Consider the following 19,419-nt stretch of genomic DNA (forward strand, 5'->3'; position numbering starts at 1 on the left):
AATGCCATAAATAATTAATAAGCCACATAACTGTTACATGATTACTGTAAATATTTGGACCTTTTATTCTTTAAATAATTCCATAATTTCATAAAGTCTATACTGTGGTAGATGATGCCATAAGTGCTGCAGAATATTCTAGATCAGTCATTTTGGCAGGTGTTGATGCAGTTGGGGAACTGTCATAAACTGAACTTTTTTATTCCCTGATTTTTCAGGTTTTGTTAATCGTGCCAATATTCTACCACCCAGTCTCAAAACTCCTTACTCCCATAGTTGCTCATTGCCTCCAACCCTTACTCTCAGATTTAATTAAGTATGCAAATATATGCATTTGACATCTGAAATATATTTCCTCTTACTTTTCTTTTCCACTGTTTCAGCCCGTTTCCGCTCTTTACATACCCTGCCTCCCAACTTTTATCTGTGTTCATGCTATGTTTGCCTCAGTTTACTTTTCCCCTCAATCCCAGAAATAATTTTTAATACCAGTCTTGGCTCTCTGTTTCCAACTGAACTGAGCATTTACGATGATATTTCATCTGATGTGGGCTGAAAACAAATCATTAAATATCACTAAAATCCCGAAACACCAATTTGAAAGAACATATGGACCTCTATATATTCATAGCAATGTTATTTACAGCAGCCAAGGTATGAAAACAGCCCAAGTGCGCATCAGTAGATGAGTGGGTAAAAAAGCAGTGGTATGTTTACATAAAGGAATATCATGTGGCCATTAAAAGGAAGGAAATCTTACCTTTTGTGACAGTATGGATGGGCCTGGAGATTATTATGCTAAGTGAAATAAGCCGGTCAGAGAAAGATGAATGCTGTGTGATCTTACTTATATGTGGAATCTAATGAACAAACTAGAAACAGAGGCATGGACACATGGAACAGACTGACACCTGTCAGACGTGAGGAAGGAGGGGAGGACTGGATGAAAGAAAGTGAGAGAATTAGTCAAAGAACAAATATGCATAATCTCTGAGCACAGGCAACAGTGTGGTGAAGGCCAGTGGGAAAGGGGGAGTTGGGTGGGGTGAAAGGGGACAAAGGAGGGGAAATGGAGACATCGGCAATAGTGTCAAGAATAAAAATAAAGAAAAAATAATATTATTATTAATGATTGAACTTAAATAAGATAGATAGATGATTGATAGATGATAGATAGATAGATAGATAGATAGATAGATAGATAGATAGACAGAAAGATAAATCGCTGCTCCTGCACAATTGAGTTGTCATGTTATCTGAAGCTGGGAGGCTGAGGGGAAGGAGTGAAGAAAGTTAGAGTGGACCTGTAAGTGAAGTCCTGTGGTTGGAGAGCCCATGTGATATTCAAGGACCTGGAAGTGGAGCACAGGGAGGTGGGGTGGGAGCAGCAGATCTGGCTAGAGCAATGGGGGCCCCATCACAGAAGTCCCTTTGGAGAGTTTTCCTAGTTGCACCCTGAGGCGCAGTGAGGTTCCTTCAGGTTAGTGTGCAAGGCCTTACGGGTTGTGCTGCTGGGCCCTGATCCCAGGTCTGCCTCACCGGGCAGTCCTCTTTCCCTTGCGGCCAGCTGCCTCCATCAGTCAGTTTGTCTCTCTGCCTTACTGCAGGGCCCATGTTGCCCTCCCTCTGCAGTTGGGGAGGCGTACACATTTCACTTGGGCATCCTAGTGCTTAGGAGATATTCTGGTATAATTGAACATGCTTATGTTTCTTTCTCATCCTCTCCCTATTGTGTCCTTGAAACCAAATCAGTTTGAGTTCAGTATTCAGTGACTTGTATTTACTTTTTAGTGTGCAGTGCAGTTCTTGGCATGTTTCTGACTTATTTCAAAGTCACCTACCACACACATGTGAAATATTGGGAAAGATTTGTCCTATATGCATACATGTATTTATTCATAGCAGCTCACAAATTCTCTCCTTCTGTCATACCAATCTCTGCATAGCAACTGCAGGAAAATGATTTAATTGTTTAGAACAGTAGCTGCATACTTAAGAAAAGTCAGGGAGAAGATAAACAAAGAAATATTTTTAATACACAAATTTAGAGTGTGGATTATTTCTACTACATGCTAAAGCTATAGTAAAAAAAGTCAACCAATTGAACGTTTGCTTTCCCAGGAATAAAAGGACTATTATGACTTTTGTTTTTTTCCCCTCACTGATTTGGCCAGCTGTTTATTAGATCATCACTACATTAACTTTAGAAGCCTTATCTGCACAATTTCATAGAAAGGAAAATAGCCCCTATCATTTTAATTTATGAAACTAAAGCGTATCCTAAGAAATGAGAAATTCTTAGAAAGCAAAGCTGACTCAACAACTATGTGTCAGTCAAAGAATTTATAATTTACGTCAGGCTCATTTTAGGCATCCACATTGTTATGTATAGAGCACTTAGCACACTTGAGCAGATTGGTCTTTTTAGTAAGAGGAAACAAAAACCAAGGAGATACATGTGCTGTGTGAAGGGTCTTACCTGAAATACACATGTCATTGCTTGGACCAGCAAGAGTTTACTGTGTGTCCAGGAACATGAGATGTTGCTAGAAGTTTTAGATTTCATTAATGAAAACATAAAACAATCTTGCAATAAAATTTATGAGGCTTACTTCATCCACCACCACACACTTTGCTACATGTTGTTAGTTTTAAGCTATACACTAAAAACACATTACAACTTTACAGTGTTTTAAATGGATGACTGACATACAGCCTTTGACAATATTTAGCACTTTATAGCAACACATTAACGCTAACTTTAGAAACTATAGCATAATGAAATTTTACAGCCAATTAAGTTGATGAGTCACTGTCAGCTTTCTAAGTTCCTCTTTTAGACAAAAGAGATAAATGAATGTAGGAAGTGAGGAGCAAACTAATTCTTGTAAAACCTTAAGTATCACCATGAGATCGAACTGTTAAGGAATAGAAAAAATACATTCTCTAAACAGCCCCCCCAAAAAAACCCAAAATAATTTCTTTTTAAATTTAGAAATGATAATAAATTATCAGTCTTTTAATTTGTCACCATGTGTTTACGCTGACTTAGAAAAAAAGACTGGTAGTGTCCATCAGCTCGTGTGACAGCAGCCGCTGGACAGCCTTCTGACCTTCCCTTTACGAGGAAAAACATGTGCAGAGTTGAATATCCTCAGTCTTCACTCAGACTCATTGGAGTTAATAACTAGTAAGGAAATAAGAGTTTGGTGAAAATTTAAATCGTTCCCTTTAATAAGATGGTGTGGTATTTGAGAATTACTATAAATCCATTATATATGAGATTTATTTTTATGTTTTTAGGAAAATCCAAGGGAGAGTCTATCTATTAAGTTGGAGCACCTCTATTAACATTTATCAGGAAAATGTGGCATAAAACTTTATTCTGGTTACTGAATGCTCAGAAATATCTTTATAGATTAATAGGGTGGTTATAGTAGAATTACAATAAAATCATAATATATTAAATCTAGAACACTTTTGGATGAAGTTAAAAAACACAACGTATTTATACATGTCTAGCTTTTACATGCATTCCATCGATTGTGGTAAATTTCCAAATTTCTTAATTCTTTGAATCCACTTGGCTTGGGCGTTCTATGCCTGCTGACCGCACTCCACACTATTGTAATGGAGGCATGGAAATCCTCACTCTTCCTTTCAAGTCCATTAAAAAAAAAACAAAATTATATAAATGTACAGTAATGTTCACAGTCGAGACGTGCCTGCATGTGCATGTGCACGTGTGTGTCTGCAGCAGGGGGTTGCAGGGTAGCAACACAAACGGCATGACCTGGGATGTTCGTGCTACGAGCTGAATGTGCGTGTTTCCCCATCTTCATGTGCTGAAACCTCACCCCCTGATATGATGGTTGATATAGGCAGTGGGGCCTTTGGGAGATAATTAGGTTTATATTTAGTTATGAAGGTGGAGCACTCATGAATGGGATTAGTGCCCTTACAACCGTCGTGAAAGCTTGCTTCCTCTCTATTCTCTGCCTTGTGAGGTTATAACAAGAAATTGGCCAGAAGATATCCTTCACAAGAACCCAACTATGATGGGTCCCAAGTCTGGTTTTCTAGCCTTAAGAATGGTGAGAAATGAATTCCTGTTGTTTACAAGCTACCCAGTCTATGGTACTTTGTTATAACAGCCCAACGTGATGAAGACAGGTGGATTTCTGTGTTTTGAAGTTACAGACGTGTCATGTCCCTAGCTGGGAGATCTGATTCAAAAAACCTGGGGTGCGCTGATGACTCTTGAGAAGATAACCAAGAATGGGGACAGCTGTGCTGGGATGCAGAGTCTCCTTCTTCCGTTATCAGTTTCAGTAATGCACACAAATGGACCACCAGGATCTCCATGTGTACCTAGGGAGTCTACCCTGAAAGTAGCAATTTGAATCTTATTTCAATAAATTTCCTTATCACTTGCCTTTTTTATTCCCCCAGAAACAGCCTTGCTTGTCTGATCAGGACTGTCCAGGTTTTGGTCTTATGTCCTGAGAAACTCTTCAGTCCTGGACTACCCAGAGTGCCTGGTTACCAAATAAGATCTTTTTAAGAAATCACTGAATTATTTTGGCTTCTGTGACCATTCTTCAGTATTTATATATTAATTGTCTATTTTAGGGTTAAAACTGTGGGTGAGAAATTTTCGGCAGAAGCTGGAAAGGCTGTTTCAACAAGTCACTTGATGGCACTCTGGACGTAAGCAGTACTGCCTTGAGACCCAGGAGACAAAGTGCCACACATGGTCAGGGAAAGGATCTGCATGGATCTTAGCTTAGATCATGAAGCTCAGGCAGCTTGAAGGACATGATATACCTTTTGGCACCCTGAAGGTGTTCTCTGTTACATCCGCCCCCTCTCTCTGTGCTCCCAAACCTGCAAAACCCTCAATACGATGTTTTAGGGAAATAATGATGTAACTCTCTACAATGATAGCCTGGTTTTAGATCTAATTAAATTTAACATGGAAACAGACAACATAAAGTTATGGTAGGCCATTGGAACTGTGGGCTGGAAGTTAAGTGACAGCAAAGTTCTAGAAAACTAATTTTACTGAAAGCTAGATTCCAAACTAATTAAAGTGATTTGGACCATATAACCAACATTTTGGATTCATATTTATATTTCTAAATCATAGAAAAAATAGTGGGTGAAAAAGTTGAGAATGAACGGATTCTGAGGTTGGAGAAAAAAAGGATTCAATCTTGAGGAATGGGAAGTTGATCCATCGAAAAGAAATCACAAAGGCCCGTGGAAAAGGGGGAAGCAGAATTCAGGGTCATGACAGACTGCAGGGAACAAAGCGCCAACCAACAGCATTTATAGGATCAGAATGTAGCAAGTGGTTGAGACCCGAGGAAAATGTTCAATGATTGCATGAGTAAAAACAAATGAAATGTTCACTACATTTGTCCAGAAAAAAGCCACTGGTTTTACCAGAGTGTAAAGAAATAAGTATAAATAACCATTTTAATTCAACTCTCTGAATTTAGAGGATATATGTATTAGTGTGAAGAAAAGGAGGTTTTGCTGAATTTAAAGACTCTTTATTAAAAGTAACTAAGTGGCATCCGTGGGAAGGAAGGTTTAAAGTGCTTGCCTTTGGTCTCTCCAAGGGTTACAGGATGTCTAAGGTTGTGGGGATGTGGAAGTGGTAAAAGATCCCTTTGGGACCCTTAGTAAGCCCTCAGTTTCTTTCTCTGATTTTTTTGTTGAGTGCCAAACATTTTGTCATCTACATTTTTGTGGGCATTGAGTGAGTACTGGGCTTTGAGCTGAGACCTGGGAATGGTTCCCATTTCTGCTCTAATGTGTCCTAAGTGAATTTCATCTCCATGCCTCCCAGTCTCTTCATCTTCAAAATGAGAATGTAGGACTATAACTCATAATACAGCATCTAGTTTTCACATCAAATTTATCGTTCATTTTTAATTCTATGCTTCTATTGTATCTAAAATGATAATTCCTAGGACCAATTCTCAGCTGTAAACACAGAAATAATTATTCTGAATGATACTCATTTTGACAGTTCTACATCTTTTTAATAGAAAATTAAAATAGACAATTTATGGGGATCTAATGTACAGCATAGTGACTATAGTTAAATAATATCGTGTACTAGAAATTTACTAAGAGATTAGATCTTAAAAGTTCTTGCCACAAGAAAAAAAATGGCAACTATGTGAGGTGATGGATGTGTTAACTAACTATATTGTGGTAATCATTTCACCGTATGTAACATTTCAATGATATATCAAATCATTGTGGTACACCTAAACTTACAAAATGTTATGTGTCAATTATATCTCAATAAAGCTGGAAAAGATAAAAAATAAAATAAAATAGAAATATAAGAACAAGAAGAAAAGAAATGATTCTCTTGAAAATAAACAGGAAATATTTTTATTTAACAATTATAAAAGAGGCTGAGAAATAGAACACAGTCTAAACAAGAACAGATCTCATTGAGGGAAAGACCTGACTTTGAGTCACTAATTAAATGATGCCTCTGGAGCTGAGGTTAAGAAAAAAACAAGTCTACTTGTTCATTTTACTTAAAAGATCAAATCGCTACCAAAATGATACATATTTACCAGAACATATACTATAATAAAGACTCAATATGGTAGAAATAAGGATAATGAAACTACATGTATTTTATTTATGTATTTTTGTTGCTATTAAAATAATTTAATACCAGTTTATAAACCTTATTTAGTATAAGCAGAGGTAAAATTAAATAGTTTTGTCTCATTAAATGAATCTCATATGATGGAAATCTTAGCCCTAATGCCACCTTTCAGTGAAATCTAACAGTGCCAACTGATGGTTTCCCTTTTCATGTTGCAGGGCTGGAGCGAATTGCACGGGATTCGTCTTACGAACAGGAAGGGAAGGTCCAGTTTGTAATCGACGCGGTGTATTCCATGGCGTACGCCCTGCACAACATGCACAAGGATCTCTGTCCTGGCTACATTGGCCTTTGCCCACGAATGAGTACCATTGATGGGAAAGAGCTACTTGGTTATATTCGGGCTGTAAATTTTAATGGTAAGTTATCACATATTTTTCGTCTCTAAATACTTTAGAAGAGACAAGGTATTTTTTCCCCTATATATAGAAGATACTCAAGAAGAGCAGATTAGAGATTCCCCTTTTAATCAAGTGTGAGTTTTTCCACCTGCTTTTAAATCCCAAACATTTTTTTGCTACCATTAATCTGTCCCTGAAAGATGCAGAAGTTAAAAATAAGCCTCCATCCATCAAAATATTCTACTTAAATATCACGATTTCAGAAATACCTTAAGAGGCTTATTTGGAACCACTGACAACAGGTTAGGTTTTTAAAAATTGTTTTATGTTTTTATTGGAGAAGGAATTGTGGACATTTTGTTTTGAAACTGATTTTAAGCTCTTTAAACAGTATGTTGACTTGAGGAAAGTGAATGATTTGGAGTTGCTGTATATATACATTCTAGAGTGCTGTGTGAAGCTTCTGCATCTTCCTTTTCCTTGTATTTCTTTCAATGATTTGGTCAATTTGAAGCAATGAGCTGCATCGTGTAAGACAGAATTATATACAATGTGGTGTCGATGGGATTTGCCTCTTGCAGAAGCAGAAATGCTGCTTTTGTGCGTGTCACAGGAAACTGATGCAGAATCTGATGGATCCATGACATTTGGCTAAGAATAGTCAAACTGCCTGTCTGAAGTGATGAAATCATTGAGTGCTGTTCTTTCACGAAAGTTGTAATGGTTGCTGGCCATGGCTTTGGCAATTATTTTAAAATGAAATGATAGAATGCTCTGAGCTGTCTAATTCTTTGTGTTTGGCTATAATCCACACAATGGACATGCCTCCCAGCCACGCACAGCACTGCGCTGTCCATCATAATACACTCCAGTGACCTCGGCTGCCAGCCTTTCTCAGAAAAGCACAAGGTCATCTTCAATTTAGAATTCAAGTGGAAACTTTTTTGGCTTCATTCATGCAACATGAAACAAAATTTGGTTTATTTTCAACACAGAGTATTCTCTTTTTCAGCAGAATTTTAAAAAAGCATTACATAACATTAGTGTTTTTGTTAAAAATATAATAAAAATAAAAAAAGAATGTCAGTACTAAGGGCCATTTGAAAATAATTTTCATGAAATTATCAAGTTGAGCAAAAGAAAAGTGGTACAATACAAAGTTACTTATTCTAACCTGAGACTGGGGAATATTTCATTTGTCCAAATTGTTAAAAGGTGGGAAGGAAAATGCAAATGAATATATTTTGTCAATCACTCAACGTAACTATAGAAAATAAAGTCTTTCAAAGAAACACTTGGTTAAAGTATTTTAAAGGTGAATTACCAATTTCCCTTTTATCTTAAGGATAGATAAAAACCCAACCCTTCCTTGATGACCTCAAAATTACTTTACCACACTGTAATATAATGATGCTATTAAAGACTATTAAAAATGCCTTAATGTCTAATGATTATTAAGACAATTTGTCTCTAGACTCCAATAATTTCTGAGTTCTTCTGTCTACTTTTTATAGTTTTTTGCCCTTCCACATTATCAGAATAATGTTGCTCTGTGTGTGTGTGTGTGTGTGTGTGTGTGTGTGTGTAATTGTTTAGGGCTGATTCCTTCCATAATCTGCTTCTTTTAATTCACTGTGATCAGAGAAGCAACTTTTATTAATTCACTCAAGAGATATTTATTGAGCACGTAGAATGTGTTAAGCTTTGTGATAGGTGTATTACAAAGCTGTATTACTGGTAAAAAACAGTCAAAGCAGACATGGGATTTAAAGTTTCCTGGGGAACTGAGGTATGAATCACGTGAGGTATAATGGTATAATCCACAATGAGTGCCGCCTGCAGAGGCGTGCTGGACTGAGAGAGTTCACAAGAGGGGAAACCTCCCTCCTCTGAGGCATTGGGGACAGGTGCCATCTGAAGGAGGCAGGTGTCAGAGATAAGGGTGAAGCAGAAGGCAGGGCCAGATAGATTAGGAGAGGTCATATAGATCATTCTCAAGATTCGTTTTTCATCTTGAAAGCAGCAGGAACCCCGAAGCATGACAGACCTGTGTCTGGTACAAAAATAAGTCTACTTCAAATGAGAGTCATGTGAGGTACGTGAATTTTAGTGGATGAACTAAAAAAGGAATCTCTTTGAGCTCCTTGGAGATTTATTTTGATAATGCCTTGAAATCTGTCTGTGTTCCAGTAGCTGATGACACAGAATAAGAGACCTGAGCATAGAAGCAAATTATTGTGAAATACATAATTCTCTTGATTTTCAGTGATTTTTAGAATGTTCGTCAATTTGTTAATTTCATTGTTGGCTCCTATATTAGTGTTCACTTATCATTAATGCTTTGCCTGCTTATGACAAGAAGATACATAAAGCTGTTCAAATAGAAGCACAACATCAAAACCACTTGAAGGAGGGAGAAACTAATCTGGTAGCAAGAATGAAGAATCTCATGAAGTTCTGAGCTTCCTAAGCAGATAAAATGTAAAGGGACATTCTATGGGATACACATGTTTCTTTATATGACAGGAGCAAGCCTGTTTTTCTAGAGAGGATGAATTTTCTTGTAAATCATTTCTGAAAGAAATGTATCATATGGGACTTTGACAGCCTGACAAGCAGTGCTATTTAACACAATTTTAAAGCAAAAGCAGAAGCCTTGTATTTGGCTCTTGTGCACGTGTACCCACAACCAAAGCTAAGAACATCATGCTTGTAACATGTGGAAGGATATTTCATTAGAAGGGTTTTCAAGGAGGGGGAGATAATCTTACCTGATCTAGATTTATGACTCTTTTGAGCTCTGATGATATAAGGATTACCATACTCTATTAAGGACAAATGAAGAGCATCTCCCTTATACTCTGCTTTTCAAACTTTACCTTCAAAAGACTCCTACTCAGACATCTAACATTTTGGTCAGTTAAAATAAGAACTGCTGGGTTGAATGTATGGCAATGATCTTGGACACTCTACTTCCTTTAGTGCCACTTGCTGATCCCAGAGCTACCTTGAAAGTCCTAATAGCTATATAGAGACACATCAAATCCACAGATTCAAATGTTCCTGCTCTCGCGGGGTTTTCATAGAAACTGAAGGTAGACACCTGGGATTGGTGTTCTCTGTTGGGAACCTAGCTAACTGCTATTGTATGTTGTTAATGGCATGCCAGGTGAGCGGGTTGTATTGGTGGCAGTCAGTGTTCTTGCTGAGTGAGAAAGCCAACCCACTCCCCAAAGACTGGAATTGCAAGGGGGTCATTATCCAAACCACAGTTTCATTAGGACCAGTTTTGAATCTCCTGAAGAGTTGAGAATATGCTTGACTAGACCCAAAGCTGTTTGCTGTACATAACAACAACAAATTATTGTATACTAAAAGTTTTCTCGGGCTCTTACCAGCTGTCAAGGAACAAGCTTTGTAACACAACCGTCAATTTTCTGTGTAGCCTCCAGATTGTCTTTCAGGATCAATGAACTACAAAATGCATTCTCAAGTATTTAAAAAATTGACCTGTTGGATAGAATTATTTACTAATGCCCATTTAAATATTGTATGTGTCTGCCCCAAAATGTAATTTTTGCGTAGAAGAAATTGTTGTTAAACTGGATCTGACATTAATGAGATATCAAAACAAATTGCTTTCTGAGGTCCCTTTTCATTTGAGATAGTAAAACCACTCCATTGGTGCAGAGAGAGATGCTGTAATAGCAGGAGGTTAGCAGCCAGAGCAGCTCTATGGACCATTGGTATAAAGTTAAAGGGAACTGTTTAAAACTCAGTCTTGCTGAAATTGTAACTAATGCCTAATTAGGCAATGGTTTAAAGATACTTAGTTTCAAAGGTCATGCTTCTTCCAGTTTATTGCTTGACAACATGAAGATCATATTAGAATTTAGACAGAAGAATGATTAGTATTTCAGGTCAGAATTAATCTATGACAAAACAATGAAAGGTAAAACAGTCAAATAATTAAACTACAAGGCATTGTTTGTCATCGCAGACATAAACAACAATGGTGCTTTGATTGAATTTAATCACTCAAACTGATATTTTGTCATGAGTGAACAAATCCATCTGAAGCATAAACAAATTCTGAGTCATAGCATATTGGCATTATTCGTGTGTTTCTTACAACTTTTCTCAACCTCTCATCTCTATCTAGGGAGACAGAGGGAAACAAAGACCTTTGTTTTAAGATTACTTGTGTTGTAACCATTGGAACAAAATGCTATTTCTATAAATTTTTAAATCCAACGATTTATCAAAAGAAAAACATAAAATGAATGAGAGGAGTTTAGAGTTTTCAGGAACTGAAGCAACGATGTCAGTTCTTTACTCTGGTCTGACTATAGGTTATAAAATATTAATACTGTACATCTTGTGTAAAATCAGAGATTTTTCTGTTATCACGAGAAGAAAAGAAAAAGTGTTAAATAGAATTCCAGAGACCTCCCCCCACTCCTTTCCTCTAGAGTTGAGCTCCTGTCAGGGGCAGAGCCTGAGGCACTGCGGCATACTAATCAGGATGGTCTGATTGCAGGTAATGGAAATCAGCGTTAACTTGCTCAAGCTAAAAGGAAGAATTTATGAGGTTGTGTCAAGAAACCCCACGGCAGAATAGAAAAGAGTCTAAGAAAAGTTCTGGTTATAAGAACCAAAAGCCTGTCAGAAATCCAAACCTCTTTCTGTCTGTTTTGTTTTGTTTTGTTTTGTTTATGTTGGTTTTTCCCTACTTCTAGATTCAGAGGGTAGGTAGAAGCTGGCCAGCTACAATATTTAAGTCCCACTTCCAACTCCTTAGAAACTTGAATCTCATTAGCCAAACAGGTTGGACATCAGACCTCATCGAAATGATCAGCGGCAAGGAGCGAGCAGTCTAAACTTAGCTGTCCTGGGGCTTTTCTGGTGGGTGAAAGGGGCATTTTGCAAGTTTCTGTAAGTGATTTATGGAGAAAGTTTTTAAAAATGAGCAGAGAGGTAAAAACCTGAGAGAGGGGTGATGCTGTGGTCTCTGAGTCTCACTGCCTCATTAGTTTGTAAGTTTTTGTTAGGCCAGTGGAGACCCAATGAAGAATCACATAGAGTCTGTGGGAATCTGAGGGAGAGGTCAACTGTGGAATCATTGAATGTAAGCCTTCATATTGTGATTGAATTCTCCGACCCCAAGACGGGTGAAGCAGCTTCTCTAAACTCAGTATGAGGTGGTGGTTTAATCATCCTAATGCTCAATATTCTAAGGAAAATATAAACACTTGCCTGATCACGGAGGCTGGTACAGAGAGGGATTTATCAACATCTCTTTTTCTTTAAAATCTTATTGATTTGGGGGACTTATTGCAAAATTTCCAAATATATAGTTTTCAGTCTCTGAATACTGTCTTCTGATTTTGAAGCAATTTTTTTTGCATAAAATATCTTTAAGAAGTAAGTGTGACTTAATATGTTGTTAGGAAATTTACTACAAACAGACTACTAGGTCAAATAAGGCAATAATAAATTTCTCATAAGATTCTGGAAAGCCATTTGATTAAAAATATAACCCTCCTTTCTGTTATAAGCACAAAAACATAAACAAACCACAAATGGAATAAATGTTTAACATGATAAAGCACATCTCATAGCCTGTAATCAATTATATATTTATAGTTATTCTTATTAAAGAGATGGATTAATCCTATTACTACTATTATTAATACTCTATAAATTTAATCAGGATGATAAAACAAAACAAAAAAACAAATTACTACTAAAAACTAAGTAATAGTATTTTTGAATGATTTGATCCCAAGATAATAAACTGAAAAATATATTAGAAGTACTTATTTTAGGAAGATGATCAAATATAAAATTAATATTAAAACATTAAGAGCTTTTCTACTTACCAGTAAGAAATCATTAACTAATATGTGGTAAATAAAACTCTGTTTTCTTTGTGATCACGATACCTCCCCTGCCAGGTAAGTATAAAAGCTCTGTTTCCTTTGCAAAAAATATTTAAAATATCTTGGGATAAATTGAACTAAAAATATGAAAGACCTATATAAAGATAATTTTATCAAGAGGTATTTCTTTTTCATAGACAGAAAAGTAATAATAGGAAAAATATTAAATATTTCTGAATAACTTACATTTAGATTTCATATAATTTAGTATAATTTCAACCAAAATGACAAAGCAGTATTTTCTGGAATTTGAAATAATATTTAAAAATTTAATTGTGAGAATAAATGAGTAAAAGTAACTGAAATGATTTTGAAGAAAAAATTATTTCTTAGGTGAAGAAAAAATGTTCTATGAAACATTTAACATTTAAGCATAATGTTAAGCTACAACAATCAATATTGTATGGAATTAGTATAAAAAATAAACATGTGGTAAATGGAAACAGGTAGAAATAGCCAGAAATACATAATGATAATAAATAAATCAGTTTCTACATGTATATGTACATGTATACATACATATGGACTTATGGTATGATAAAAATGGAGTTAGGGCTCAGTGGGAAAGGATATTTTATTAATTATCTACTTATGGTAGAAGTGAGGGAGATAACTTCTCCACATAAGAGAGTAGTCTCCATTTGAAATTTATTTTGGAGTTAAATGAAAATGAAGAAGCAAAATAAAAATAGAAGAAAATCTAGAAGATGATTAATCAGATTTGAATTGGGAAGTTTAAAATAAGTAAAAAATTATAACAGGAAAATAAATGTTTGATTTAGTGTAAAACTTAATGCTTTTGATACAAATTATGACATCTCCAAAGATAAACAAGCAAAACTTGTAGTGTGAATTAAAGTTTGAAAAAAGCAAGGTTAAACCTCAGTAATCATCAAAGAAAGACCATTTAATCAACAATGAAAGATTGATTTTTCACCAATCAAGTTTACAAAGTCTTAAAATTCATAGTAGTAACTTTTAAAAGGTAATTGTATCAGTTCTTCTAAATATGCTTGGTGCGAGTGGGTAGTGATGTAATTTTTTTGTGGAGTATTTGCTCAGTATGTATACTTTAGGAATATAGTCTAAGGAGATTATTTGAAACAATTGTATTTAAAAAATTTATTGAAAAAATCAAGAAAGCAAAATCCCAGTTTGGTCTGCTTTTACTAAAACCCATCAACAGCGTGTAGTATCATGGTGTCAAATGACTTCCTGGAATCTGGTGCTTTTATCCTGCTCTGCCACTTTCCTCTGTGTTCTGACCCTGCTTTGACTTCATAGCATCATCTTTTAAATGGAAGGATTATACTAAAATGATCTGATCTGTGAGGTCTCTTCCACCTCTACATTCTCTACAAATTCTTTTAAAGGTATATTTTAAAAACATAGGTGCCTACCAGTGTTCCTGCTGTTGTTTTTTTAGTTGTTTATATTCATTTTTCTCTTTTATGAATCATTAATTTATCTCACATACATTTTATTAGGAATCTTACAGGGTACCTAATAAACAGTTCTGTGCTACGCATCAGAAATGCAACAATCAATTAAGTGTGGTTCTGTGAGTTGTCAAAGACCATAGCGCAACAGGAGAAGGACACAGCATGTTACGAATTGGATGAGTGATGTGATAGAGGCGTGGACATGTACAAACACAGCAGAAAGCTGAGATTAGGAAACTGCATGGGGGAGCGTGCACAAAGAATACAGCAGAGGATCAGTAGGTGACATCATATTTGTTACAACTGGAAAGTGACATTTCCTCAGTTGGGACAAGATAAGAAAAAGGCATTCATGACAGACAAAGCAGTTTAATGGTAGCTGGGAAGACAGGGAAGAGCATGCATTCTAAGAAAGCTGAACATCCAGCGAGTGACCTTGGAGCAGGCAGGAGATGAGAATGGCCAAAGGAGCGTGGGCCTGGTTAGAAATCGCTGCCAAACTCTGATGTTTGAATGTGTCACAGCAGGCTATAGGGAATTGAAGCTTTCTGAACAGGACAGTGAAATGCTCAGATTTGTGTTTCAGAAAAATAACTATGGCAGCAATTTGCAGACTGGAGGGAGTGAGATTAAAGGCAGGGATGACAAGTTAAGAGACAGTTCCAATAGCCCCCAGGAGAGAATAGTACCTGAAATGGGAACATGAAAGTACAAATGGAATGGAAATAAAGAGGGAGGAAGGGAACACAGAATCACTTTAATGCTGGCTCTGTTCCAGTCACGGTGCTTTGACTAGAAACCAAGAGGTTTTGAGAAATATCTTAACTTGCCCAAATGATCTTTCTTTGTAACTATTTGTGACAACTCCATTAGTAAAGCTAATTCAGTATGTTAGTTCATATTCTATTGATGAGATTGGCTTGACCCTATGTTTTATCTGCTTGCATAAATAGCAAATGAGATATAACATGTCAAAATATGGAAAAACTGACTAAATGTCATCTCCAGAAGTTATGATGCATAATTTCCTTGTGATTAAATAGTAATTATTTAATAAATAGATATCAAGCAAAGTCAAATGTGATAAAGTGGTTATCTGTTAATTTAAAGTATAAATATCCTTTTTGATAGTTACCTCATTTGAAATAAAGTCGAGAAAAACATTATTCAGAATAATTCAGAACTATATTATATAATTTATTATTGAAGCTGAAGATCTACAGTTAGTAAAGTAATTCTTGGAAATAGTTATACATTTTTTAAAAAGTGAATGGCATATATAGCGATATTGAATATGTATGGATAAATAAATAGACTGATGTGAAATTAGGTGATTTTTTAGTTTCTAATTAAGGAAACTTTAGGCTGGTTATGAAATAATCTTACAAATTAAGTCATCATGAAATTTAACAGCATAACTGTACCTGCCTCTCTTTTCTACTGTATGAGATGACAAATTGTGGGGATTTTTAAGTCTAATTTCTTTTATGGTCTTTTATAGCTCCTCCCACAATGGAGCCAGCATCAAAGAAAAGCTCGAGGCAAATCAATAAGGGTGCCTTAGTTCTTCCCAGAGCCCTACTCAATTCATCCATTGCATTGGGCTTCTTTTACTCATTCTTTCTTCTTGTGATTCCCGGACTTCTTCATCATGTGCCAAAAAGTTAGGAATAAATGATATGCAAATCCCAGAAACAGAGAGGGTACTGTGGGCTCAGTAACTGAGGGTTAATGGATGGCTTTGGGTCTAAACAGGGATGCAGCAACGAGCCTTGAATGAAGGATGAGGAAAACACATGAAGGAGCAGAGAGGTTTTGAGGCAGTGAAAAGATTCTAAAGGAATTTACATTTAATGATTTATATTTTCCATAGTGATCAAAATCATAGGCTTACACTCAGATAAACTTTTAATACAGTGTCACCACTCACTACTTTGTGATCTTGGTCAAGTAACAAAACCTCTTTAAATCCTTGGGTTTTTTTTTGCCTATAAAATAGGAATGATAATATTGTATACAGGGTTTGTCCAGAAAGTATAGAGCCATATACTATGAAAAATAGAGACATTTATTAAAGAAGATAAAAGATGCAAGAAACATTGTACATAGGACAGTGATGCCTCAACCTCTTTCAAAGTACGCGCATTGGGACCTTACATGGTATTCCCAATTGCAATCAGCTGCTCCGTCATATTTTTCTGAATCTCATCGATGGTCTGAATTCTCTCGTTTTTCAAAGGTGATTTTAATTTTGGGAAAAGCCAGAGGTCACAAGGCTCCATATCTGGGCTGTAGTAGGGCTGAGTCACCTGGGTGATTTGATGTTTTGCCAAAAAACTGTACAAGAGAAGATCCAAGATGATGGAGGAGTAAGTAGAAGCTACACTAACCTCTTCCCAGGACCAGCCTGGAGTTACAACTAAATTTTAGAGAAATCATCTGTGACAACAAATGGAACACTAGCTGGGGAAAAGCCTTATAATCACGGACAGACAGAAGAAACCACTTAAACACTACGTTACTGGTATGGAGTGTGGAGGAGACTCAAGAGGGCTGTTTGAGCTCCTATGGGTGGCAGCTGAAGTGCTGGAGGGAAATTCAGTGGCCAAGGGGTTCACCATGGGAAGTATGGGATCTAAATCCCAAGCTGGGCTCCCTAGGCTACAGCAGCAGAGCCGTGAAAGGAACCCAGATAACATACAGCTGTGAAAAGTGGCAGGGTTTCTTTCTTTCAGGAAGAGACTTCTGGAGTCACAGAGAGCCTTTTAAAGGGCCAACACACATAATTTTGTTTGCAGCCACTTAACCCTGGGGTCTGGCAAAGGCTAGACAGAATGGACTAGAGACACTGGAGGAGAGTCGGGACAGAGGCTTTGGGGAGAAAACTGAGGGAACTGCTCCCAGGATCACTGTGCTGAGTCATCCCCCATACTGCAGGAGCCATTGTAGTGAGGCACAGAAGTCCTGCCAAGTGGCATCAGCCTGAGGTGAAGCAATAGCCCTGCCTACAGGAATTACTCTGCCCACCCAGTGGTGCTTAACCTGACTGCTGATTACAGATTGATTAGATTAACAATGGAAGTAGGAAGCCACAGACTGCGAATCACGGGTAGCCTTGAACAGGCTCCCTGGGGCCAGACTAAGATACCATCTGACATCACCAGGGAAGGACTAAGAAAGAGAAAACAGTGAGATGAATTCTACTACAGTCTTCTTCATTATTTGCATTATTTTCTCTCCTGTGTAGCTTTCTAACATTCATTTCATGTCCTTCAAGTTAGTGCATATTGCTATTAATTTTTATATAATAATTTATTTCAAATCTCATATTTTGCTTCCTCCCTCTCTTATTCCATTTTACCTTTTTCTTTACTCTTCTTATTTTTGTTTGAAATTTTATTTTCCCTCTTTCTATAACTTATTTCCATTCTACTCTCCCCCTCTCTAGCCTCTCAAAACCATTTTTATTGTCATTAGTCATCTCCCATCCTTTTTCCCATTCTTAAAGTAGCCTTATTCCCTTTTCACCTTTATCAATCTTTGCTCATCAGTTGTGATATGATGGTTGTTGCATTTTTATAATTTTATTTCTACAACTTCACTATTTTTGTATTTCAAACCTCACATTTTACCATTCCCCTCTTCTACTGCATTTTGCCTTCCTTCAGCCCTTTTTAATTTTTTAATTTTAAATTTTAATTTTTCACTGTCTTAGCTTGGTTTTCATACTTCAGTCTTAGTATTAATTCTCCCTCTATCATCTGAAAATCACTTCTCTTTCCTCTAGACATCTCTTAAGCTTTTCTTTTCCTTTCCCTCTTATACCCCTCCCACCTATATTAATCTTTGCTCATTGTTGTTGATAGCACTGTGATGGATATTTTTCTCCAATTTGGTTCCTATTTTTTCTTCTCTCTCTCACTCCTTTTTAAAATTTATTTTGTATTTTTATTTATTTAAAAATTTTCTTTTTAAACCTAATATTAGTTGCTTCACTTCCCTTACTACATTCTGCCTTCTCCCCTCCATTTTTATTTATGATGTAAATTTGTCTTTTTTCTTTCATCACCTTGTCCCTATTCCCTACTCTGATTATTGCTCCTTCTACTACCCTCTCAAAATCCTTTTTCTTTAAGTTAGTTATCTCATATTTGTTTTTCCTTTCTTATAATAGTCTTAGTCTCTTTACACCTTTATTAATACTGGTTCACTTGCTGTTATAGTGTGGTTGTGGGTGGGGGTTAACTATGCAGGTATGGATCTGTTTCCTGGGCTGTTTGGTTTTGTTCTGGCAGCACCTGTATAACAGCATACAAGATATGGTAGGTGGAGTGACCCTCACACAGTCAGCCAGAGGGAAGAACCCACCAAAGAACAGCCAACAACCAAAATCCAATTACAAACAGAGAGCTCACACAGACATCATAAAGAACATTCCAAGAGCATCAAGTTCAGGAGATCAAAGAGACTGCATCAGCGAATCCCACAGATCTCCTACCACAGAAAGTCACACCATGAAGACAAGGAGTCAAAGCAGGTCAATTTAATATACAGAAACAAACAAAATGTGTCACTTAAAATAGGGAGACAAAGAAACAACTCCCAATCAAAAGAAAAGGAGAAATCCCCAGAAAGTGTGTTAAATGAAATTGAGGCAAGCAAACTATCAGACATTGAGTTCAAAATAATGGTTATAAGGATGCTCAATGAACTCAGTAAGAACTACAAAGAACTCCAGGGAAGCTACAAGGAACATACTGTGAACTAAACTAGCATGAAAAGGAGGACATAGAAACTATCAATAAGAGCCAAGAGGAAATAAAGAACATGATATCTGAAATGAAGAACTCAGTAGAAGGAATTAAAAGCAGGCTAGATGAAGCAGAGGACTGAATCAGCAAGCTGGATGAAAATGTAGGAAAAATTTCCGGACAGAGCAACAAAGTGAAAAATGGCTCAAAAAGAACAAAGAGAGTTTAAGGGAGCTGCAA

The 19,419-nt window shown here is 36.5% G+C and overlaps 1 protein-coding gene across 1 annotated transcript in view; it reads left to right on the forward strand.

The window, feature by feature from the left end:
- The window catches only part of GRM8 (glutamate metabotropic receptor 8), a 794,519-nt gene that overhangs the window by 453,242 nt on the left and 321,858 nt on the right, over window positions 1-19,419 (forward strand). The window contains exon 7 of the mRNA XM_045855677.1: window positions 6,862-7,062. Within this exon, the coding sequence (XP_045711633.1) occupies window positions 6,862-7,062 (201 nt within the window). The remainder of the gene's footprint in view (window positions 1-6,861; window positions 7,063-19,419) is intronic.

Source organism: Phyllostomus hastatus, unplaced genomic scaffold, assembly GCF_019186645.2.
Source record: "Phyllostomus hastatus isolate PE091 unplaced genomic scaffold, TTU_PhHast_1.1 phas_scaffold_114, whole genome shotgun sequence".
Lineage (NCBI taxonomy): Eukaryota > Metazoa > Chordata > Mammalia > Chiroptera > Phyllostomidae > Phyllostomus > Phyllostomus hastatus.